This window comes from Hipposideros armiger, unplaced genomic scaffold (assembly GCF_001890085.2).
Source record: "Hipposideros armiger isolate ML-2016 unplaced genomic scaffold, ASM189008v1 scaffold_17, whole genome shotgun sequence".
In the NCBI taxonomy this organism is placed as follows: Eukaryota; Metazoa; Chordata; class Mammalia; order Chiroptera; family Hipposideridae; genus Hipposideros; species Hipposideros armiger.
In genome coordinates this window covers 5651856-5666015 of record NW_017731367.1, presented here as the reverse complement: position 1 = coordinate 5666015, position 14160 = coordinate 5651856, and the positions used below count along the sequence as shown (strand labels likewise).

The window sequence follows — 14160 nt, the reverse complement described above, 5'->3', positions numbered from 1 at the left end:
CCTTTTAAACAGCTCCCAAAGCATGGCTAACATACCGTGTTTCCCCGAAAATAAGACCTAACTGGGAAAATAAGCCCTAGAATGATTTTCAGGGTGCTCGTAATATAAGCCCTACCCCCAAATAAGCCCCAGTTAAGACTGTCAGCCAGACATACTGTATTTGAATAAATGTAGATTTTTGTATGTGAATAAATGAATAAAATGCGTCCTTTGGAGTGAAAATTAATATAAGACCCGGTCTTATTTTCAGGGAAGCATGGTAGTCGGGTCCCACTCCCTGCACTGGTGACAAGAACCACTACAGCGGGTGCAATGGGCCCCTGCAGGCGGTGGGGCTGGCCAGGGCGGTTGGTCAACCCACAGCCAGTTCACAGGCCTGCATTCCTCATACACGGCTCGCTCTGCTCTGCTCTCCTCTCTGCGCACACTCCATGTTCCCCTCGGAAGACCCTAGTGTGGCTTCAACCAAAGCCCACCTCCAAAACCCCCCAAACAGTGTCACCAGCTTCCTGGTCTGCACCCCCAGCTCCTCCAGGCATCACTTCAGCTGACCTGACCTCCTTCTCAAGGAAAGCCTCGCTTCTCAGAAACACCTGTGTGGAGACGGCTGGCTCGTCACCTGAGGAAGACAGGATCCTATTTCTCAAGTTTTACACCAAAACATCAGCCCTACTAGGGCAACACCGCTCTTCCAAAGCACATTCGTTCCCACTTAATGAACAACTGAAAATGCCAGGGGCCAGGCTACGAGGTTGTAAGAGCTCGCCCTGGGTGAGCTCCTGTAATAACACGCAGGGGAGACGCTGGGCGGTGCTGTCTGCACCCCTCCCGGAGTCCCCAGAGCACGCCCCTAAGCTGAAGCTTCGAGCACTCTTCTCGCTAGATGTGCACACAACCGTTCACGTGTATGCAGGTGCACACGCGTGTACACTCCCCACCCCCACTCGGACTGGGGTCCAAGCAGAAACAGCAGCCGAACAGCTACTGCCTCCGTGTCCTTGGAAAAGTCTTGCCGACAAAGTTGCCTGTTTTGTGTTGATTACACTGTGTCTCAAGTTCATCCCAAGGAACAAAACTTGTTTTTCAAGGTGTGCTTCCACTCGTAAAGTGACTAAGATTACGCGGCTCATTCCTTCCCCTCTGCGGCAAGTGCCTGCATGCTCGCCGCTCACCGCCAATTCTCATCCACAGTTACCATGCCGACTCTGCCCTGTGATCGCGGATGACCCTTCTGCTTTTGAGGCAGAGTGTGTACAGGGAAGACCAGAAGCTCTGCAGCTTTCTCAGATCTAGATTCCAATCTCGGCTCGGCTATTTTCTGAGCTGGGGGTAAAACTATCGATTAAGGTCTGATCGGCTCAGCTGTAACTACACCTCGGAAGTGCCCCCTCACCGACTGTAAGTGACAGTACCAGGCCCAGTGCAGCCAATGTCAGGGGCTCCAGGAAGTCCCCGCTGGGCCCCTCTGCTCTGCCCCCACCCCCAGTCCTTTTGGACTACTAATAAAAGATTCCTCTATTTTATTTTTAAAACCTTTCAGATTTCTTTTTTGAAGAAGCAGACATAAACTCTAAATAGCACCATTCTCATATTTCAGAGACCCTAAATCTATGACAGCAAAATTGTTGTCTGTGTAAGTCAGAGCTGCTGCTGGGCTAGTTAGATCGCTCTAAACCCTGGGACAAGCCAGGGCCTCGGCCCCCGTCCTGCACCCCTGCCCGCTCTGCTCTCTTCCCAAGGATGGCTTCTTGCCACCCAGGCTTCGTCCTCACTTGCTGTGCTGACCAGAGTTCGTCTGTCTCCTTCCTCCTGAACACACAGCGGGTTGTCACTGCTCACCCTGACCGCTCAGTGTGGGGCCGGTCACCAGGCCTGGACCTGACCCCAGGAGGAGCTGGAGTGCAGCAGAGAAGGTGCCTCCACTGTGTCACTGCCTGTCCCCGAGGAGTGTGAGCACAGGACGGATAAGGTAATGTCACCCAAGGTGCTTTCTCACAGCGAAGCCGGGCTGTCCTCCTGGTCCTCTCCCAGCTCAAACCCACACGTGGCAGCCTTGCCTCGTGTCTGACAGCATGCTGCTGGGGACCTGAATGCTGACAGGACCCAAATCACCCAACTGTCTGTGTGGGAGACAGTCCCCGGACTCTGATTCCTGTGAACCATTTCAGTGTCTTTACTATGAAAGTGAAACATACTGTTAGAATGAAGACTTTCACCATTCTAATGCCATCTAACATGTGTGTAGGGCTGCTGCAAAGCCCCAGGTCCCCAGCTGGCAGCAAACACCCGAGCGGATCACACTGCCCAGGAGCAGGGCTTGACCAGTGCTCAGCCTGGGTCAGAATATCGGTGCCACCACCTGCTACCCCCAGCATGAGGGGTTACCTCCTTGGGGCTCCCCTTCCCTGTGTGCCCAATGGGGCTGCCTCGAGGGGCGGTGAGAGCTACCAAGGCCCCCTCCTAATGCCGCGCCCCCATTCTATGCTACCAAAGCTAAATGGCCAAGGCTTAAAGTTTCCCATCTTTGGGTAACAGTTGCATTTCTGCTGTTTGAAAAGCAGGATTACTCTGATGTTGCTGAATTAAAATGAAACAGAAGACTTCCTGTGACTCAAAGGGAGAAACCGTGCTTGGTTTTTACAGGAGGATGTTCACATAGATGGTTTCTTGGCTTAATTCCACTTAATCTTTTATTTTCTAAATCAAGAACTTTTTACAGTGAACTCTGTGAGCATCTGTTTATGTTATCCAGGGTGTATTTAAATCAATTCTGTTCATAATTAAGGATAGAATATATTTTATCTACATGTGTGGTGTGGAAGACAGCTACATATACATACTCTGTACTCGTACTCCATTTTTGCCTTGATTTTGCAGAAGTTTTACATTTTTGGTGAAAGTAACTTTCTCTTAAATGTGAGAAACATTACAAATGGTTACTAAGAGGTTCATGAGAACCAAAGGTAGGGCCCCCCTGTCATCTTTCTCCTGAGTCTGTTGGTGCAGAGCTGAAGGGACAGCCACAGGCCACCAGGAATTCTTACAAACATGAGGAGAGGAGGTTCAGCGTTGAAACTAAATCAAATGTGGCAAAACCTGGCAAGGCAACAAAAACTGGGGGAGATTCTTCTACAACTCTTTTGAGATCTTAATATAAAAAAGGCGGAACAGTTGGAGAGCCAGGGGAAGCTGATTAAAACCAGATAAGCCGCTGAGAGAGTAGTGGGGGGCTCCTGGTGCAGGAGAATGACACCCCCCCAAACATGATGATGCATCCCGAGACACGGGGCCCATGGCGTGAGCACCCTAAGCCCACGTATGAGCACCCTAAGGCCACGTGTGAGCACCCTGACGCCCACGGTGTGAGCACCCTGATGCCCATGGTGTGAGCACTCTAATGCCTCCCAGCCCTTCCGGTTTCTAAGCAGAGGGGAGGGTCTCGCGGGGTCCTCCTCCCAGTTGGCTTGGAAGCATGTACTGAACGAACAGAAATATTCAAAAGAGACATTGACATCAGACAGTTTGAAAAAGCAACTTGGGCCGGCCGAGTGGTGCATTGGTTAAGAACTGGCTTGGGACGCCAGAGGGCCCCGGTTCGGATCTCACATGAGGGCCAGGGACACCGCCCTCCACAGCTAAGATGCTGAACAACAGCTCGACCTGAAGCTGGGCTGCCGTGAGTTGCGGGTGATGGCGTAGGCTGCAGCCCCTGCTGCAGCCCCTGCTGCAGTGGGTTGCCATGAGCTACTGTGTGTAGCCAGCAGCCAGCATGAGCGGCCCTCAAGCCGTCGTGATCGGCCATCCAGAAGCCGGCGACTGATCTGCCTCGCCCGGGAAGAGCGCAATGATGGTGCCAACTTGGGCCAGTGAAGCAACATCCTCCACAACTAGACTGAAGAACAGAAGGACAGCAACTTGTCTGTTCCCCTTCCCCCAATTCCCCAGCACTGTTCCCCTCCCCCAATTCCCCATAAAATCTTTAAAAAAAAAAAAAGAAAAAGCAGCTTGTCATCACAACATCTATTATTAAAAGGCAGCTTAGGCCACACAGCGTTCCTTTAGGGGGCCGCCAAGGGTCACGGTTTATCCCGGAGTCCGAGTGCAGAAGCTGCCTGGTGCTCGGATGGCTCCTTGGTCAGGCAGTCACGTGACGAAGATCAACAAACGAGATCTGCTCCTTTTCTCCCCAGCCCTATCCGTGTCTTGAGTTGCTTCCTTGAATAACGGTCAGCTCCTGGTTGGCGTCAAGCCCGGAGGTCACGGATGGGCATCAATCAGGGTTCATCCTCTCCCTTCACCAAGATAATGGAATGGGGAGGCGCTTCCTGTCAATCACCAGGCTTTAAGAAGTTTCAAAGTCCAAATAATTAACACGCAACTACAAGAGTGTCCATTTCCAACTCTAAAATGATAAACGCAATTCTGGGGAGAAGGCCCTGAGAAAATGCTAACCCCATTCTTCTTTGAGTAAACCAAGAGAAAAAAATACAAAAACTTAAAGTACTAAATTAACTCTGGAGGCAAAACATCATAAAAACCAGAGTCTGCTTACAACTCCATTTGTATTTCCAACAAAGAGGGGAAGGGGGGACCCACTTTTGAATACTTACTTAGTCTTTACTCACGTGGAAACACAGGACAAGTAATAACTAAAATGCAGTCATCTTCCAACAACTGCTGGAGTGTAGTGTGGCCTGTCTCTCAAGGAGCCATGTCCCCTCCGTCCCCATCATGGTAGGGACTGCCTTGTGGCCCCTACCTTCCATGGCTGGGACTCGCCCGACTAACGTCCTGGGCTTGGGTTTCTAGTAATCTTTGACCGTTCTTCAAAGCACGAGGAAGAGTGCCCCTCCCCAAATCTGGCCGTGCCCCTCCCCACTTACACATTCCCACCAGGAATGACCAACTCCACAGGCAGAGAGTGACCGGGAGGGACTGGGGCTGGTGGCTGGGGCCTCGCCCTGGCGGGAACGCCACCTTGGGAGTGTGGCAGAATTCACACTGGTTTTAAGAGACACTGGAAATACAGATTTCTATCTAAATCTCACAAGTTTTAAAACATCGGCCCGACTTTTCAAATTTGGCGATGCAAACCAAACAAGACTGCCTGAAAACCAGCCTGGGGGAAGGCGGCTGGCTGCCTCTCTCCAACACATTAAATTCAAATCTCCTGAACAAGAAAAGCTTTGGGTGGGACGTGGCGTGGGTGCTCACACAGGGTGTGGCCCACAGGAGGCCAGGGGCCCCTGGACAGGGACTCGCTACATCCCAGGTGACTTCAAGGTCATAGAAAAGCTCACTGCTCTGCCTGCCAGTTAGAGAGCCCTTGGCTGTCCACGTGACTTCTGGCTCCTGCCCAAGATTATGAAAATAAGTAGCAAACGCCATTAACAGGTGTGTAAACACATCATCCATTTTCCGGGGGAGGGGAGGACAATTTCTCCCCTAGCTATTTCACCCATGGTGTTTATTCTGCATTCTGTATCACACGCAGGCTTCAGGCTTCATGAAACCTTAAAACATATAAAAACCGCAGAGGAAATAACTTTTAAACAAAACAGTCTGGTTGGTTTAAAAACGAATCCTCTCTTCTTCTTTCACGTTTTTAGTTCAGAGGATGGGGATTCTCGGTTAGGAGTTAGACTCTGAAGTTCAGAGCCGGCACCTCTTTCAGCTAGACAGCCGGGCCGGGAGGACCCACGCAGGCAAGTGGCTTTGTGCAGGAGGCTCGTGTCCGGATCCCACAGGCCGGGCGTCTGCGGCAGGCACGTCTGGCATCCGTGCTATGCACCCTCCCTGGCCTGACTTTGAACGAAAGTCAGAGGAACAAGTGTGTTTTGATCACGAGCAACGCCAAATGGATAGGTGCCCCTGCGTGTGCACACTCTACCACAGAGAAAAACACCTGAGAAAAGAAGCAACGGAGAACTGCATGTTACCTCCTTTTGCTGCCGTTCCAGCTCCTTCATCCTGATCTCGCGGGCCTCGGCGCGGGCTGCACGCTTCGCCGCGAGCCTGGCCTCCGCCTGAAACAGACCCAGAAATGTGATTAGAAGACAGACCAGCAGAGATCCTTTCCAGTACATGGTTCACAGGGTGCTGTTGAAAGAAAACCCTGTTCAGCGTCTGTAATAAATACACAGTAATGTGTCACAGACTTCTAAGAGTTAAAAGGGTCATCAGGAGTGACAGTCCTAGCAGTTACAGTAATAATGAGTGCCGCCATTCACAGAGCCCTTGCTAAATGCCAGTGGGCACTATTCTAACAGTTTATACATATTATGCCATGTACCCCTTGCAACAGCTCTACTAGGTAGATACTGTTACCACCCCCAGTTTACAGGTGAGGGAACCAAGGCACAGAGAGGGTAAGTAACTTGCCCAAGGTCACACAGCCTGTAAGTGGCAGAGCTGGGCAGTCTGCCCTCCTCTGGGGCAACAACAGACTAATGCACGAAGTAAAGCATTAGAGCTGGGCAGGCCCCCAGGCCTCTGGCTCAGCCCCGCCTTTACAGAGCAGGGAGCGGAGCATGAGAGGCTGTCAAATGCGCCAGAGGACACAGGGCTGGGACTCCACCCCGCTTCCCAGAACTCCTGTCCGGTCTCCTCTCACCACATGCTGCCGCCCTCAGCATCTCCATCACCACCTGCAGCGCGGGAAGCCCATCTTTCCCCAGGAGTAAGACCAGAGTGGCACGGTTCTAGCTGTCAGAACTCACAGGTTAAAAACAAGCTGCCTCCATTCAACCGTCCCTTTGTGGCTGTTCTGCCACACTCTGTTTGAGGACATTTACAACACGTGATCAGGGCCCACCAACGCCAGTGACCTGGGCACTGGAATGCTGCTGCACGTTTTACAAATCTCATGTTTATTCACTATTTCAGGTGACACAGCAGCCGGTGAGGGGAGTGGCACAGGTGTAGCTGGGCCAGGTTTTCTGGTGTCACACAAACCCTTCCTTCTTCCCACTTAATTTTTTCAGGGGTACACTTGCAATTCGTTCACCAGTTCTACAGACACATTTTTCCAGACGTCTCACTGCTCCCTAAATAATCTTAAAGTGGGGCCATGCGCGACGGCCAGCAGGCTTCGGCTGTGGTCAGAGGGGCGGGCACGCAGAGGGTGGCCCAAGTGTCAGGTGGTGCAGCGCGTCCCCACAGCCGGCACCCAGCACCACAGGCTCATGTCAGGATGGCGGGTCCTGGTGTCAGGGACTTTCGTCTCCTCACCCCATACTTGTGTTAAATGACAAATTCCTATTCTTTCTAAATTCTAATCCACGGGAAGATGGACCACAGTGCATCTTGTCTTCGAGGTTGGCTGGCTGTGTCATCATAGGGAATTTATTTTATAACGTGGCTCGTCTGTGTGGTTGCTTTACCAACCCAGGCCCAGGTCCTTCAAATCAGGGGTGTTACCAGTCACAGCTGCATCACAACTTCGACGCCTTGTTCCTCATTTTCAGTTTTCTACAGTGTGTTGCATGGTGTGAAGGGCAAAGCTGGAGGGGAGGGGAAGGGAAGGTTCCCCAGACTGACGTCAGCCACACCGATTTCCCAGAGCCCCACGGACGGGCCAGAGAGGACCGCGTCCACACCGAGGGCGGCCGCTCCCCAGCCAGCCTGCTGACTCAGTGTCTAGGCCAGTGTAGACCAGGCAGCCACAGCCCGTCGTGGTCAGCGGGGGTGGGGAGGAGGAACGGGGCAGGGAACGGGAAAAGAGAAGGCTGGGCGTGGAGGAAGAGGGGAGGGGGAGTGAGAATGTGAGAAAAAGGGCAAAGCGGCTGCCAGGGGGACAGAGGGGGAGCGGAGCATGGCAGGCAGAATTCTAGGGTGGTCCCAGGAGTCCAGCCCCTGTCCACACAGCCCTCTCCCGTTGAGGGTGGGCACCGCCGTGAGTAGTAGGGTGATGCCACTCCCGTTACTGGGTTACACTACACGGCAAAGAGAAATGCACAAATAAAGAAGGGCACTCGTCAGTTGATCCTGAGTTAATCAAAAGATAGATAGTTCTGGGTGGGCCTGACCTAATCAGGCGAGCCCTTTAAAAAAGAGACAAGAAGTCAGAGACTACCCTGCTGGCCTCGAAAGAGCAAGCTGCCATGTGTGTGTGTGTGTGTGTGAGGGGGCCACATGACCAGGAATGCGGGCGTTGTCTAACAGCTGAGAGCAGACCCAGCTGGCAGCCAGCAGGCCAACAGGGCCCAGTCCCATCCCAGCGGGAGGTGAACACTGCCAACCCCCACCTGAGTCGGAAGAGGGCCTGAGGTCTAGAAAGCACGCGGTGCTGACGCCTCGACGGCAGCCCTGTGAGGCCCTGAGCAGAGGCCCATCTCAGCTTTGCCTAAAGTCCTGACCCACGGAAACCGTGAGAGAACAGACGGGTTGATCTTAGCTGCTAAGTTTGTTACACAGCAATAGACAGCTGATACAAGGTGAGAGGCTGAGGTGGCTCCTGGGTCATGGTGTGAGTGTCTCTGTGACCTGATGGGCGTCTGGGGCTTGTCCGTCCAGACCCCGACCTTACTGGGGTCTAGTTGAGGCTGGGACTGGGGCAAAGATGCTAAGCAAGATGCCCTATGGGCGTGGGTAGTCTGCCCCCTGGGTGGCCTCCCTACCAGATGGGCAGGCCTCCAAATCAGTGTGCCATCAGGCCCCAGCCACCCAGGAAAAGGCTCCCATCAGGGCCTGCCCTTCCCTGTGGTCCTCATGTCCACTCCAACATGTCTGTCCTGTCCCTGAGGACATAACCCCTGATTTGAAGGACATGGGCCTAGGTTGGTAAAGGAACCACGTGAATGAAACCAGGTTATAGAATGAATTCCTTATAAGGACACGAGCCAGCCAGCCTCGCAGACAGCTCAGCGGTGGTCTACCTTCGCCTCAGAGTTTATAAAGGAGATAGCACTAAGTCCCGACTGACAGATGAGTCCCGTTCTGGGAGGACGGCCATAAGTTGGATTTGTTCGTAAGTTCGACTCGTTCGTAAGTCCCACAAAGTGAGTCTTACACACCGCTGACAGGAATATACAGTGTAAAGCATAAAAAAACTAAACACACACACACAAAAGTACTGTAAACAAACGATTTTTACTTTTACAGTTACCTTAAAATGGTGGTACAGTACAGCAACTGGCATATAGGGGAGCGCGTGGAATGAACGGACAGGAGCGTTACTAACTGGAGGAGCGAGGGCAGGTGGGAGACGGTGGAGCTGAAGGACCATCAGTCATAGGAGACGGAGGGCAAGACGGAATTTGGCCCACACCTGAGCTCACACATGCGAGCTACTTCCACGATGTGTTTGCATCTACAAATGTTCGTAATGCGAGGGCCGTTCCTATCTGCGAAAGTTTGCAACGCGAATGTTCGTAAGTCGGGGACTTACTGTACATTTGTACTTCAGCACAGTTTTAAATCCCTGCGCTCGTCACCCTACGAAGCACCCACATCTGTCGGGACCCTCGTGGGACTCAGCTGTGGAAAGCATAGCGCTCACAACACAGGAAGCGGCGGCAGCAACGCTTCCGGGCCTCTGGCTACCTGACAACCAGCAGTCTGTGGGCCAGCATTTAAACTGGTGCACAGCCAACTCCATGAGCACAAGACAGTTATCCGCAGGATCACCCTGACACAGGCCTGACAAGCCTGAAAAGGAGAATGACAGAGTTTTGACAACACAACTCACCCTAAAGCACTGATGTTGCCAAGAACACAAAACAGCCCGAGAGAGCACAAGAGATAATGATCACTCACGTGACCCTTGCGAGGTCACTAGAGATGTCTGATATGATCACATCATTAAATGAACAAAAGATACAAGACAGTGAGAGTCGCCATGGTGACATGCAAACCGAATTCCTGTCACGTAAGGCCCGGGCCTGACTGTTGGCAGCAGTTCTGGGGCCCAGTGGCCTCGGGCTGGGGCTTCTGTGGCACAGGACCAATCCATCACCGCCCCACACTCCTGTACAACATAAACTCGCCTGCCGAGGTCACAGCCATGGCAGTGCGTGTAAGGGTTTCCCAACGCTTACTCTCACTTTCTGTATTTGGCTTGCAGGGGGCTGCCACTCACTGGCAGGCACCAACCTGGCCATCCCAACTCACAGCATGGCTCAAGGCAGCCAGGGAGGGACTTTCAAAGTACGATTGAGGTCCCCAGTCTCAGGGGCTGCAGATCAAGTAATCAGTGACCGTGTCTAAGTGACAAGTGCTACAGTGGGGAGCAGGTTGCTTTGGGAGAGAACTTAACCCAATCCTGGGTGTCGCGAAGGCTTCCTGGAGGACATGAGCCCTAAGTCAAACCCTGAAGAGCAAAGAGGAGAGAGCCCAGGCTAGGGCGTGTGTGACCAGGGCACATGGCAGGGTGGGAAGTCCCAAGGGCCTGGGGCACTGGCCCAGCGCCTGCAGCCTGCATCCGGAACCTTATCTTGAAGGAACACGGAACCACTGTAGGGTTTTAAGAAGGAACAGAGCAAGGTCTGACTTCTGTTCTAGAAGAATCACTCTGGCTGAAATGTGGGGTGCAGGGACAGGGGTGTGGGGGGCAGCAGGAAGCCCAGAAAGCGAGAAGGGGCTGTTTCCGGGCAGGCGAGCCCATGAAGTTGAACAGGAATGGGCGGAGCTGCGGAATGGCACGCGAAGGCTGAAGCACAGCGGTGAGGCCTGCACGGAGCGCCAGGAGCCCGCGGTCCCGAGGAGGCCCCACGGGGGCCCATGTGGTCCGAGCAGCCAGAGCGCCCTGGAGAAGCAGCCCCCACCAGCTACACCCAGAAGCTTTGGTGCACAGGACGCCAGCAAACCACACCCACACGCGTGCTTTCCAACACCCCCTACCTCCAAGGCCCTGGGGGTTTGGGAGAAGGGATATGCCTCCACACTGCCCACCCCCCAAGCTCCCAATCTGATGACAATGGATGGAGAAAAGGTGATGACGTAGGGACTTTAGGAGACGAAGTATAACCTGCCCAGGCTTCAGAACAGAAGTTTAGAAACAAGCCCGTGCACACTCCCCAGGCAGCTGCCAGTGAGCTGTCTTTAGCTCCCACTCGATTCGCTGGCAGCTCCATTGGGGACTTAGCACCAAGCTTGTTCTCTGCGACCCCAGGCTCTGGGCCGGCAGCAGCTCCTGTCCAGTAGCTTGTTGGCTCGGCCCCCAGCAGTCCCGGGCAGCTGTCTCCTACATGACCCAACTGGGAGAGATGTCTGCAAGCCTTCAGCTCGTCCGTCCCCTCAAGGGGCTCTGAAAGGGGCCCCGAGTCTCCCACCTCTGCCCAATGTCACCTCTGTTGAGATACATACTAAAATATTTAAGGATGAAATGATGTGATCTTGCTAAAGTTTGCCTTAAAATATTACAACCTGGGAGTGGTCTGAATGGCTGACAGTTGTTGGGGCTGAAGGTGGGGTGTGGGCTCATTAAACCAATGGCTGTCACAGTGTCCGTCCGCCTCCCCCCCCCCCCCCAGCAGCAGAGGCATCACCTGGGACCTGTCAGAGAAGCAGAATCTGAGGCCCCAGCCAGACCCCCTGAGTCAGAACCTGGGGTGGTGAGAAAGTGCAGTCCCCAGGGTGCCGGCACAGCTCAAGTGTGGGGACCTCTGCTTTCTGTCATCCCACCTACATTTGCATTGTTTGACAGTTTTCACAATAAATAGCAGAAACTTTTAAAGGAAGGGCGGAAGGAAGAGGGAGGGGAGGGGAGGGAAAGGAAGTGAAGGCGCCCCAAGCCGAAACCATGCTCATGCTGCAAGGTGGCTGGGGTTCTCCAGCTAAAGCCACCGTGTGTTGCACACATTCCTCCCCACCCCACCTCCACACCCACCCCCCAAGCCAGTGCCCCTTCTCTGTTCAGATGCCGCCTGCAGGGTGAGGGCGGAGCGGAGGGAGGGGCTGACCCAGCCAGGCACTCCTCTGGCCAGATCCAGGCTCCCTGGCCTTCTCAGGAATGCTGGTCTGGAATGCCAGGTCCCATATCTCCTTACAGGGGACGCGGCCTGGCCCTTCCCCCAAGGATCCTACCGTCCTGGCCCGGAATCCCATAAACAGAGCTTTACAGACACTGGGGTTTGCACCCTTTGATGGAGGAGATGGCTGGGGTGGGAAGACTCCATTTATCACCTAAATTGCCTCATTATAATTCTAAAAAGCTGAACCCTGAACTGCAAAGGTCCACGCTCACATTTTATTTGGCTGTCGATACATGTGACAGCACTCTGACCTGAGGTGATGGATATGTATGGTATGAGAGATGCTAAAAATACAGAGGAGCACAGGTCTGAGCCCCAGGGCCCCTTAAACCAGTGTTACAGCTCACAGGGGCCTCCCAGCCAGGGTCTCAGAGGCAGCCCAGCAGTGCCCAGGCTGCAGAGGCACAGAGGCTGCTGGGGGACAGACCACTACAGTGACACTTCTGCCTGTGACACGCCCTCTCGGCGGCACAGACCCGAGCCGGGCTGGACAAAGGCTGGAGAGCTATGTGAAGTCTCGGCAAAGCAGGGTGTCTTTAGTGATGGGCCCCTGCACTCTGCCGAGGGCTGATGGGCTCCAGTACCAGACGCAACCACAGAGCGGAAGCGGGTTTTACAGGAGGACACACAGGCTGCGGGATAAACAGCCAGATGCACGCCTTTCCTTCCAGGGGCGCGACAGGCCTGCTCAGAGCACCGGGAATTCCAGGCTGTAATAAAAAGCCGTCCTCCAAAGATAACGGCTGCTCCTTTCCTTGAGGTCAGGAAACTGGAACAGCCCCACTAGAAAGAGAAGCTACTCGCCAGGACAGGAGAAAGCCCTGCAGGAGGTGCCCTGTCCCCCAGCCGGGCCCTCACGTGGCTCCCATCCTCGCTTGTCCTCGGCCTGGAGGATTCCTAAGCAACAGGAGATGCTGCCCAGGGTGGGCCAGCCACACACCCGCACCCCAGTTCCAGTGGCCTCTGGGGCTCTGCGGCCCCTGCCCATTTAACTGCCGGATGTCCCCGCTCGATGACCCCAGAGAACAGAAACGTGATGAACGCTGGTGGATCAGAAGCCCCGGCTGCTCAGAGGGCGGAAGCACTACAGGAAGCAGACTCACTGGTTTCCTGAGCCCCTCACGACCCCCAGGGACCCTGGCTCTGTCTGTACATGTCCTGAGCTTTGAGGCTTTCCTGGGGCTCAGCTGAGCGTGGACTTCTATATCCTAAGACACCTCACGCTGCAGTCACAGGAAAAGCTCTTCTTCTGCTCTTCATTCTAGCGACACCCAGGGGCCCCTGAGGCCTACACAGCAGCCAGGAGGGGTGCATGAGCCTCAGCTCCGGGGCGATTCTTCAGAAACGGGCCGAGAGGCGCTTTCCCATTTCCTCCGCCCTGACGAGAGCACTGAGGGCTGGAAACGCACCAAATGACAGCTCGGGAAGACACCTCCCTACCGGCAGAGCCCAGGGGACACTCACTGTACATTACTGACATGCAAATGACTGCTGTGCTCGGTGCCGTGGGCGCCGCCATTCCGCAACAGCTGTTGGGAGGGGGCTGTCAGCACACGTTAGGGACCCTGCCTGGGCCTTGGACCACCCATGAGGGACCCAGTGACAGCCACCTCGTGGTCTGTTTCCTCATCAGGTGTCACGTGGGGCTGTTCAGAGAGACGAGCAGCCTATCAGCTGTGCAGCACTCCACAAGCAGGAGGAAGTTTTAATATGGACTAGGCACTTTCATTGTGGCCCCCAGGTGGTAGAATCAGGCAGAACTGAAAAACGAGTAGATTTCTTTTCAGGCCACATGGCATTACTACAGTTTATAACCTCCTGGGGAAAGTTTAGGATGTATTTAAAGTCACTCATGTCAACGTAAGAAGAATGCTATCATGCAGTTAGTTGAAACGTGAAGTGGTTGACAAAGTCTGGTTTGTTCAGAAACAAGCAGGGGCCTCTGTCCACTGGGTTTTTCCCCAAACGATGAAGGAATACAGCTCCCTACAGGGCAGGCCTGGAACCTCGGCACGCACGCACGCACACGCACGCACATGCACACACGCGTGCGTGCACACACACACACACACTCTCACACACACGCACATGCGCGCGCACGCACACACACACACGCACGCACACACACACGCACACGGGCACACACACACACACACTCTCACGCACGCACGCGTGAGCCCTCCCCCAC

General features: G+C 54.1%; 1 protein-coding gene across 7 annotated transcripts in view; it reads right to left on the bottom strand.

The window, feature by feature from the left end:
* The window catches only part of LRRFIP1 (LRR binding FLII interacting protein 1), a 79401-nt gene that overhangs the window by 57304 nt on the left and 7937 nt on the right, over positions 1 to 14160 (bottom strand). For all 7 annotated transcript variants that reach the window (XM_019629334.1, XM_019629310.1, XM_019629321.1 and 4 more), the window contains exon 2: positions 5940 to 6026. In XM_019629334.1, the coding sequence (XP_019484879.1) occupies positions 5940 to 6026 (87 nt within the window). The remainder of the gene's footprint in view (positions 1 to 5939; positions 6027 to 14160) is intronic.